Raw genomic sequence first — 10819 nt, forward strand, 5'->3', positions numbered from 1 at the left:
ATTATTTTAATGAAGAAAACAAAAAGTTTCGAAATTCTCTCTCTCTCTCTCTCTCTCTCTCTTTATATATCAATATTGTGAGACAATTAAAACGAATGAATTTTATTTGTAATATATTTAATTGTCTTAATGAAGAAAACAAAAGGTTCACAAATTTTTTTTCTCTCTCTATTTTTCTTTTTAAATTTATGTTTTAATTGTCTTATGTTTTCGTTTGTGTCTCTTATATTTTTTTCAAATTTATATATTATTTTTATTCCAATTGATTTTTTCTCTTTTGTAAATTTTATAATTAAAATGTAGGGGTTTTATTTGTAATTTATTTAATTATCTTAATGATGAAAACAAAGGTTCCAAAATTTTGTCTTTTTGTCTCTATTTGTCTTTATGTCTTCTCTTGCTTTCTATTTATATCTTACAATTAAAACCTATGGGTTTTAAACCCTGAGAGAAACCCTAAGCCTTGTGAAACCCTAAGCCCCCTCTAGAGCGCCTCCGCCTTAGGGGAGGAGGGATGCCCGTTGCCTGCATCCCTCCTCCCTTCTTTGTTTCCCGGTTTTTGTTTTAGGCTTGTTTCTGTCTTTGGTGTTTTCTGTTCTGTTGTGCTTGTGTTCTCTCTCGGCGGGTACTGCTTTTGAGGGTTTTCACTCAAACTCTCCCCCTCCCTGCTTGTTTGTGTGTGCCGTCGATCTCCTTTGCGCCCGCTTCGCTGCTCATTGCTCGTTGTCGGGTCTTTTCACGCTCCCTTCCCGCGCCAAGCTTTTTGTGCCACCTTCCACGGCGATTTCCGGCTAGCTCGCGATCGGCCTCCTCTGGTTGCTGTGACCCGCTTTGAGTGTTTTTCGCGTTTATTTCCCTGTATTGTTGTTTTTATGTTTTGTACTTCCTTTGAGTTCCCCTGTATTTGATTTTCTTTGCTGTAATTTCTTTTCCTGCATTAGTTTTATTGTTCCTTTTATTTCCCTGTATGGTTTTATTTATACTTGTAATAAGGCCCTCTCCTCCTGCTTTGTTGCACTCGGTTGCTGCCCGTTATTATTGGTCCAAACCCTTGGGTTGTGGATGTGAACTTTATCCTGGCTTTCGAGTCGAGGAGGATGAGTATCGGCTTGGGGGTTTTGCTCTCAAGGCCGAGGAATAAGTGCTACCTATGCATTAGATGGTATCTGTTTGATGCAGATCTGAGTTTTAAACCTGATATTTAGTCATAGGTTAACGGATACTGTGTTTTGGTTGATTTGGTTTGTTGTTGATGCTTTAGATTCGACTATGATTTACTTTAGAGCTTTTTGCTTTGTTTGTAAGAGCTTTAGGCTCGCAACTTTTATCAATGAATGACTATGATATGTTTCAAAAAAAAAAAAAAAACCTATGGGTTTTATTTAGGATGCATTTAATTGATGTCTTAGTGAAGAAAACAAAAGGTTCCAAAATTCTCTTTCTTTATTTTTCTTTTTTCTTCTCTTGCTTTCTATTTATATCTCAATGTTATTTTGTAAATTTTAAACTCAATTTAGGAAGAAAAAAAAACGAGTGAGAGAGTTTCCAATTGTTGTTTTTGAATGAAAAAATATACTTAAGTGCTTTTCCTTCTTTTCTATTTTGTTTTTTGTTTTTGCTATAATAGTTCTTTTCAATTATATTAGTATTTTTTTTTTCTTTTTCTTTTTAATCTTTATGCTGTATTATGTTCTTCCATTTTCCTTTTTGTTCCTTATATATATATTCTAATTTATACATTATTTTTCTTCAAATTGATTACTTTTTTTTTTTTTTTAATTTTTAATTTTTAATTGAATTCAAGAAATGATAGTGAGAGATACTTCTCTATCGTTATTTTTAGTTGAGGATTTTTTAGTTTGCGTTGTTGTTCATTGAGTAATTCATTTTTCTATTTACATGCTTAATTAATAGATGACATTGGTTTTCAAGGTTTCATTGGCATCGGAAAATGTATATTGCAGAAAAAAAAAAAAAAAAAAACAATACTTTCAATTATATTGAAAATTCTATTTTTAGTTTTTTTATCTTTATTTCATGTGGTTATGTTATTCCATTTTTGTTTTTTCCTTAAATTTTCTACTAAATTATATATTATTTTTCATTCAAGTTGATTATTTTTCTTTAGTAAATTTTACATTGAATTTAGGAAAATAATAGTGAGAGAGAGTTTCCTATCATTATTTTTGGTACGAGGTATGACTTTTTTATTTATTTATTATTATTTTTTTTTACGTTGATATTTATTGAATAGTTTTTTTTTTTTCCTATACGTCCTAAAAGTAGTTCGTTTTACGAAATATATATATTTGATAATACTTTTTTTTTCCTATACCTCTGAATTTCATTGGATCTAGGAAAAATATAGAGAAAGAGATATTTATTTCATGTTGCTTTATTTTTCATTTTTTCCTTATTTTCTGTTCTAATTTATATATTATTTTTCATTCAAATTTTATTTTTCTTTTGTAAATTTAATTGACTTGAAAGAAACAATTTTTTTTTTTTTTAGGTTCCATGATTTTATCTCTTTTTTCTTTTATGAAAGAGATAAACTACTCATATGGAATAAATATTTTAATATATTTTATAATTTGTGTTTTAACCTGATGTCAAAGTTTGATTTCTTTTACTTTTACTTTTATTTTCTATGATTTACTATGTATTTTTTTACTATGTTTAAATTAAAATTAACTAAAAGGTCTTATGTTTTAACCCATTCAAAGTTTTTTTTTTTTTTTTTTTTTGTACACTGTCTTTCTATTTTTAAATTACACATATGAGAATGTTTTAATATGTTTTAATTTATATGGATTAAAACTAAAATTATATATGGTTCTTATGATAGTATATTTTTATGTGATTAATATATTCATACAATCTTATGTGTAATTTTGTCATTATATTCAGTAATATACTGTTGTATAGCTTTTAATATGTTTTTTTTTTTTTTTTACACAACTTTTTTTGACCTATAATAAAAAATACAATAAAAATGTGTTTTAAATTTTAAAATTAAATTATAATAAATAATTCCGCGCATTGCGCCGGTCCTGTGCTAGTTAAATTCTAAAATTCCAGTCGAATATAGATATTTTCAACGGTTAGCAGCCCCGAGTCGAAGTCGAAGCATCTCATGCGGCAAGTCATCTAGTAAGAGTTGGACCGTGTTTTGCACGTGAAGACTAAGAACAAGAGTCATCCATCCACCCACGACGGCAATGTCGAAAACGTTCACTTTTCCAAAAGGAAATTTGCCAGATGATTCCGTTTCCAGACGTGGAATTCTAAATGCGCATGCACCTTCAAACATTTCACCCAAAAGTGGGGTCATATATATATATATATATATAGTAAGTATGACTTCATGGATTAATTGCCCTGGAAATGTAATGTGAGCGTGGTTGTACATATATGTCATAAAGCACACTTTCTCTCTCTATATATATCTTCTCATTAAAGTATCAGAGTCATGAACATAACAATCAGTCCTTTCCTCATCAATCATACACTTTCGATTCAAAAGGAAATTTCCAAGACGACTCGGGGAAAGCACGGGTGGAAACTTTGCAGTCCCATAATTGGTCTGCCAGTCCACAAAGTCTGGCCCCGGCCCCCTTTGTCTTTCTATTTAAAGTGTCCGGAGTCATGAACATAACAATTAATCCTTTTGCCATTGCTCTCATCAATCATACACTTGCAAACATGGCGCCCTCCGTTTCTATTTCCATTTCCATTGCACTCTTGTTTTGTGGAATGTATTTAAATAGTATAGTTGAATTAGTGGAGGCATCAGAATTATCATCATTGGAACTAGAAGCCGAAGCTTTGCTGGAGAGTGGATGGTGGAGTGCCCACACCAACAATACCTCAACTCGTTGCGAGTGGCCTGGTATTACTTGCAATGCTGCTGGAAGTGTCACAACGATTAACTTGGCTAATCGGCTCTACGTAGATAAGTTTAATCTCAACCTCTCTTCCTTCCCTAATTTAGTTTATCTTGATCTTCACATGACTCGACTTAAAGGAAGTATTCCAGTTGAAATAGGTACTCTATCCAAACTCACTCATCTTGATTTGTCTACCAATTATCTAACAGGTGAGTTGCCTCTTTCACTTACAAATCTCACCAAATTAGTACGGTTTGACATTTCTTTTAATCAAATCGTTGGACCAATCCCTTCATCTCTCTGTCTTTTAACCAATCTCACCTATTTGGTAATGCGTGGAAATCTAATTAGTGGTTTCATACCATCAGAAATAGGGATGTTGAAGAATTTGGCCCATTTGTACCTCAATCTTAACATGCTCACCGGTCCAATCCCTTCTACTTTGGGTAATTTAACTAATTTGAATTCTTTGTTTCTTTATTCTAATCAAATCAATGGTTTCATTCCCTCGGAAATAGGAAACTTGAAGAATTTGAAATTTTTGTCTCTCAATAATAACAACCTTAGTGGTCAAATCCCTTCGGCTATAGGTCATTTAACAAATTTACAAGGTTTGGACCTTAGTCAAAATCAAATCAATGGTTTCATTCCCCCAAAAATAGGCAATATGAAAAATTTGAGTATGTTATACCTTCGGAAGAACAACCTCAATGGTCAAATCCCTTCGACCATAGGTCATTTAACTAATTTGGAATATTTGAGCCTCGGTGAAAATCAAATTAATGGTTCCATCCCCATAGAAATAGGGGACTTGATGAGTTTGAGATACTTGTTTCTCGATTATAACAATCTCATTGGTCATATACCCACTCAAATCGGCAACCTTCATTCGCTGGAAACTCTTAATCTTAGTCATAACTTTATCAGTGGAGAAGTACCTGATGAACTTGGGGTTATTGGGGATCAAATTTACTTGGATCTCAGCTACAATAATTTTACAGGCAACATTCCTGATACTTACACTTCTATTCATAATGTCAACTTGTCATATAATTCTTTGAAGGGTCCGATTCCTAGATATTTTGATCAAAATCATACATTTTACACACTAATTGGAAACAAGGATTTGTGTGGTGACATCATGGGCTTCCCTCCTTGTCTTCTAGCCAGTAACAAATCAATTGTAACCAAAGTGAAAATTTTTGTTCCCATCACCATTTCCCTTGGATTCTTAGTTCTTGGGGGTTTTCTACTGTCTCAACGCATGGTAAAAAAAACTCAATTTGACTCAAGAGAAGCAAAGAATGGGAACTTGTTCTCGATATGGAATTATGATGGACATATTGCATATGAAGATATCATTGAGGCAACCGAGGATTTTGATATAAAGCATTGTATTGGAATTGGTGGTTATGGTAGCGTTTACAAAGCAGAATTACCTTGTGGCAAAGTGGTTGCCTTGAAGAAACTTCATCGTATGGAGGCTGAGAACCCAACTTTTGATATGAGTTTCAGGAACGAAGTAAAAGTGTTAACAGAAATCCGTCATCGAAACATTATAAAACTTCATGGGTTTTGTTTACATAATCAATCGATGTTTTTGGTTTACGAGTACATGGAAAGGGGAAGCCTATTTTGTGTCCTGAGCAATGGTGTTGAAGCTATGGAATTGGATTGGAGCAAGAGGGTGAACATCATCAAAGGTACTGCCCATGCCATATCATACATGCATCATGAATGCATTCCAACAATTGTTCATCGAGATATAACAAGCAACAATATTTTATTGAACTCGAAACTAGAGGCTTTTGTCTCTGACTTTGGCACAGCTAAACTCCTTGATCCTGATTCTTCCAATCAAACGTTAGTTGCCGGCACTTATGGTTATGTTGCTCCAGGTAAATTCTTCTTTTTCTTAGTATAAGTTATATCTATATTTGTTTATTTTTTCCACTGTTGCCTATTATTCTAAAAGGTAGAACTAGCCATGTAGAACAAATGTCTTTCCCAATATTTGCTCTAGTAGGGTTACCTTGCCAATATGCCAAAAAAAAAAAAAAAGAAAAAAAAAAGAAAAAAAAAAAAAAGGGAAAGAAAGGTTTACACATTTAATTATGATAGTTTGTATTTTTCTTCTTTTTACATGCAGAGTTGGCCTATACCATGAAAGTAACTGAAAAATGCGACGTTTATAGCTTTGGAGTGGTGGCATTGGAAATATTAATGGGAAGACATCCAATGGAACTCCTTACTTCATTATCATCATCGTCTTCTCAAAATATGATGTTACATGCAATATTAGACCAACGTTTGCCTCCTCCAAATCATCTAATTTCACAAGATATTTTCCTTGTCGCTACAATAGCATTTGCGTGCCTACAAACCAACCCAAAGTCTCGGCCTACAATGAAATCTGTGTCCCAAGAATTTCTTTCTCGGAAGAAGCCAATAGCCAAGCCTTTACATGCACTTTCACTATGGCAGCTAAAGAACCAGAAAATGTATATGGTTGGATCAAGGGATGAAACTCAATTATGAAGCGCCCGTTATTAGGTGGAGTATCATAAGTATCAGATTGTTTGATGAAGTTGTATGAATAATAAAAAATATATATATATTGTGCGTGTATGAGAATTATAATGCCATAAAAATTATATAACTTTATTGGTTGTTCCCATTTACTAAATTTGCTTATTTAAAAGTGACTTCAACTAGAACTCGCAACATACACTTACAACGGCCTCATTCTTCAAATCAAATTCTTCTATGTTCTCACTTTCAAAATTAAGAACATTAATTTCCAAAATCTTTATCATGAAGCTGTATACAAGTGGCACGAGGACTTATCAACTCAGTTTTTTATTTTTTTATTTTTATTTTTATTATTATTTTTTTAATTTTTAATTTTTAAATTTTGTTGACACGAGAAGGAACTATTGAATACCCCATATAATTTTTATGAATTGTTCATTCAATTTATTTGGAATAAGCCGCATATTGCTCAGACCAAGAAATAGAGCTGGGCTTATTTATATATATAAAATATAGTTGAAGCCGCCAGTATAAAACCGAAATAATTAGTTATAGTAGGCACGAAGGAATTCATAAAAGTTGGTGTACGAGTTGTTGTTGATACACGACCATGCACCTGATCGTCGACAATCGGCTTGGCTTTGGTTTATAAGCTATGGATGATTTTGGTTTACGAGTTTATGAAAAGGAAAAGATTATTTTGTGTCCTAAACAATGATGTTGAAGCTATTGAATTGGATTGGAGCAAGAGCATGCCTATACTTTATCTTATGTGAATCATGAATGCATTTCAACAATTATTCATTGAGATATTACAAGCAATAATATTTTATTGAATTCTAAACTAAAGGCTTTTTGTATCTGACTTTTGGCACAATTAACATCCTTGATCCTGATTTCTCTAATCAAATGTTAGTTATCGGCACTTATGGTTATGTTGCTCCAGGCGAACTGTTCTTTTTTCTCCGTATAATTTATATCTTTAGTTATTTGTTATTTGTTTTTTAAATCCATCGATCTATTATTCAAGAAGGTACAATTGGGCATGTACGTGATCCAAATGGCTGGCACACTCATGCTAGTTGGGATACCTTGATGTTTATTTCTTGAATTGAATTACGTATGGTAGCAAATTATCTAATTTCACTATGGATTTTTTTTTGGAACCGTAAGGCTCGATGAACTTCTCATGTTGATTTTTTTAAAAAATAAACAAAAAAATATATTTTTAATAGTTTTTAAATTTTCTTTTCATTATACGTAGAGCTAGCTTATACCATGACAGTTACTAAAAAATACAATATTTATAGCTTTGGAGTTGTGGCAATGGAAATATTAATAAGGCATCCAATGAAACTCCTAACATCATTATCATCATCATCTTCTCAAAACGTGATGTTGTATGAAATATTAGACCAACGACTACCACCTCCAAGCCATCTGGTTGAACATATATTTTCCTTGTTGCTACACTAATATTTGTATGCGTACACACTAAGCCAAAGTCTCGACCTATAATAAAATGCGTATGTGGAGAATTTCTTTCTCGAAAGAAGTCAAGTGCAAAGCTTTTACGTGCACTTTCGCCATGGCAGGCTTGGCAGCTAATGAACCAAAAAATCTATATAGTTGGATGAGGGGATGAAACTCAATTATCAAATGCTTCACTCAAAAAAAAAAAAAGAAGCTTGTTACTTGTATCATATTATTTGAATAACTTATATGAATAAAAGTTGTTGTGTATGAGAATTATAACGCCATAAAAATTAAATGACCTTCTTGGTTGTACCTTTTTTTTTTTATAATTTTTTTTTTATCATATTACATGCACATAAAAAAAAAAAAAATTGCATCAGCTGTATCTGGCGGAGCTGAATGCGAGACCGAACTTGACCTGACGTCACCTGAGAAAACGATCCATATCCAAATCTGTACATCAAAAGAAGAAAACGAGAAGAAGAAGAAGAAGAAGTAGTGGGATGGTTGTGCTATTATCTGCTTCTTTGGTTCGATTACCCAAACAATTCCCCTGCTTTACTCTCAATCCAGGTTATTCCACTGCTCGACATTACCATTTCTCAACTGGCTCAACCTCCATGTAAATCAATTTCATCTACCTATTTCATGTCATTCCAAGTTACTCAAGTTTTCCACGTCCTTTCTCGTTCAGAATTAATGTTTGTTGAGTCAAATCATATTCGCAGACAAATGGAACTTTTTCAGATCAAATGCATTGGTCAATTATCGTTCATCGAATGCTAACAATTACAAGGCAACCCAGTTGTTGCAACGCTGTTCTTGTGTCGCAATGTGTGCTTCTCATTCCTCTTTGACGACGTCGTCTTTTGGGTCGTACGAGAAATTGAAGACGGTGTGGATGTGGACAAAAAGCAAAGAGGTCATGACGGCCGCCGTGGAGAGAGGATGGAATACCTTCGTTTTCTCATCCCAGGATCGACAACTCGCCAATGAGTGGTCTTGTAAGCTCCTTATGACCCCCTCTTGTTCTTTTGTATATCTACAGTACGATTAGCTTGTGAGCTAATTTTATATAATTGTGTGCTCTATGCTTCGTAGATCAAAATAAGTACAAGAAAAAAATTGGGTACATTGCTGTGACCCATGTGAGGATTTTGGTGGTTTTCACTATATTTTTGTCAAAGCATGAGTCATGTTAATTTTGCCAATAATTTTATCCGACTTTTTTAGTTTTTAATTTTGGTTATGGGTTTTCAGCAATCGCCTTAATAAGTCCTCTGTATATTGAAGAGGGAGGCATTTTTGATGGTGAGAATAGAAGGGTTGCCACAGTTTTTGAGGTTTCAAATCCACAAGACTTACAGCAGCTCCAACCCGCAAATGGGCAGGCAGAGAATGTTGTTATCAATTTGCTAGATTGGCAGGTAGGCCTGTTGCTGACTGCTTAGGATAATTCACATAAAATTTGTTTCTATTTTCTTGAATTGGCCTTCAAGTACTGCATATCAACCACCCATTGTTATTTGTGGAGTTGTTTAAGCTAAGTTAAAAAGAAATCAACTTTCTCTAAAACTGTGGATATCTGTAAAGTCGGAACAATTCATTTTTTAGTAAGAGCATTGAATATTGGAAATTGATGCAAAGTCTTTGCTGCTTGGTCCATGACTTGGAAGATACCTGGTATTGTGTGAAGTTATATAATAATTCTTGATCTCGTTAAAGATGACAACATGCTGAATCACATTTTCTCTAAACTTGCTTTTGAATTAATCAACAGAATCCTTTTATTACAATGACTTTGATGGAAACTTCTTAGCTTTCATTTTACATGCCTGTCTTTGTATCCGGAGATAATCTTGCTTTTTTGCGTGTTTCGTTGCTTCTAATCATTGAACCTAGTACACTTTCCATTATACAGTCACACCAGCTCATCTGCATTATATGGACCATATTCATGGATGTTTTGAGCACAAATATAGTCTATGCTGCACTTTTTGTTTCCAGCACCTTCCAGTTAACCTATCCCTGTACCTGCCATTTTCAATATAAAGCACTTCTGAATTGGTCACTGATTTTGTGTTTCTAAAGGTAATTCCTGCAGAGAATATTGTTGCTGCATTCCAAGGCTCTCAAAAAACAGTTTTTGCCATCTCAAAAAATCATTCTGAAGCACAAGTCTTCCTTGAGGTATAATTTAGATGCTCTAAGATTAGGATCAGCAACTGAGCTTCATATGTTCGAAGAGATGCTTCAGTTATCAAAATTGTCAATTTGGCTCTATAGGTGATGCATCATGACCTCCTTTCAATATTCATTTTCTGTGTTTGCAGGCCTTGGAGCAAGGTCTGGGTGGAGTTATTTTAAAAGTTGAGAACACTGAAGCTGTTTTTCAGCTCAAGGTAATTTGATTTCTGATAGGGCTTGTTAAGTAGTAAAGTGTGGCTTCTTATCATATAAAAGTTTTCAGGACTATTTTGACAGAAGAAATGAATTGAGCAATCTCATGAGCTTGACCAAAGCTACTGTAACTCGAGTTCAAGTAGTTGGAATGGGGGATCGAGTTTGTGTGGATCTTTGTAGCCTCATGAGACCTGGTGAAGGACTTCTGGTATGCTTTTGTTTTCTCGTCTATAATTTGCTCCTCGCATGACTTATTATTTGTTAGAATTTATGTTGGCATATTCAGTGTCAAAATTGGGTTAGTTGTAAACCTTTAGTTGTAAATTAGTTTTAATTTTGAAGTGTTCTTCAAAAAGTTTCCACTTCGTCACTAAAATTATTGTGTTTGATCTCTTTATTGCTTTACTTAATTTTGGTGATATTGTGTGTGGTTGAAATATTTTGTTGGTTGTGATTATGGGAAAACATGTATTCACCCCCTTAAGTGTTGTTTGGGGTCGATGGGCAAATTTCACTAT

At 33.5% G+C, this 10819-nt stretch overlaps 2 protein-coding genes across 2 annotated transcripts; both read left to right on the forward strand.

Annotated features, from left to right (window-relative positions):
• Window positions 1–3705: 3705 nt before the first annotated feature.
• Window positions 3706–6428, forward strand: LOC132185120 (probable leucine-rich repeat receptor-like protein kinase At1g35710). The gene is made up of 2 exons (XM_059598933.1): window positions 3706–5788; window positions 6040–6428. Exons 1-2 carry the CDS (start codon window positions 3706–3708, stop codon window positions 6426–6428), a joined length of 2472 nt encoding a protein of 823 aa, XP_059454916.1.
• A 1973-nt stretch (window positions 6429–8401) lies between these two features.
• Window positions 8402–10801, forward strand: LOC132185121 (uncharacterized). The gene is made up of 6 exons (XM_059598934.1): window positions 8402–8520; window positions 8610–8902; window positions 9159–9325; window positions 9990–10088; window positions 10232–10300; window positions 10369–10801. Exons 1-6 carry the CDS (start codon window positions 8402–8404, stop codon window positions 10549–10551), a joined length of 930 nt encoding a protein of 309 aa, XP_059454917.1. The 3' UTR covers window positions 10552–10801.
• Window positions 10802–10819: the final 18 nt, after the last annotated feature.

This window comes from Corylus avellana, chromosome ca6, assembly GCF_901000735.1.
Source record: "Corylus avellana chromosome ca6, CavTom2PMs-1.0".
NCBI classification, from domain to species: domain Eukaryota; kingdom Viridiplantae; phylum Streptophyta; class Magnoliopsida; order Fagales; family Betulaceae; genus Corylus; species Corylus avellana.

Excerpts from the sequence above, each read along its gene's own strand:
- LOC132185120 (XM_059598933.1), top strand. The coding sequence starts at position 3,706 with ATGGCGCCCTCCGTTTCTATTTCCATTTCCATTGCACTCTTGTTTTGT. Across the intron at positions 5,789-6,039 it reads TTATGGTTATGTTGCTCCAG|AGTTGGCCTATACCATGAAA; the intron begins GTAAATTCTTCT and ends TTTTACATGCAG.
- LOC132185121 (XM_059598934.1), top strand. The coding sequence starts at position 8,402 with ATGGTTGTGCTATTATCTGCTTCTTTGGTTCGATTACCCAAACAATTC. Across the intron at positions 8,903-9,158 it reads ACTCGCCAATGAGTGGTCTT|CAATCGCCTTAATAAGTCCT; the intron begins GTAAGCTCCTTA and ends ATGGGTTTTCAG. Across the intron at positions 10,089-10,231 it reads AAGCACAAGTCTTCCTTGAG|GCCTTGGAGCAAGGTCTGGG; the intron begins GTATAATTTAGA and ends CTGTGTTTGCAG.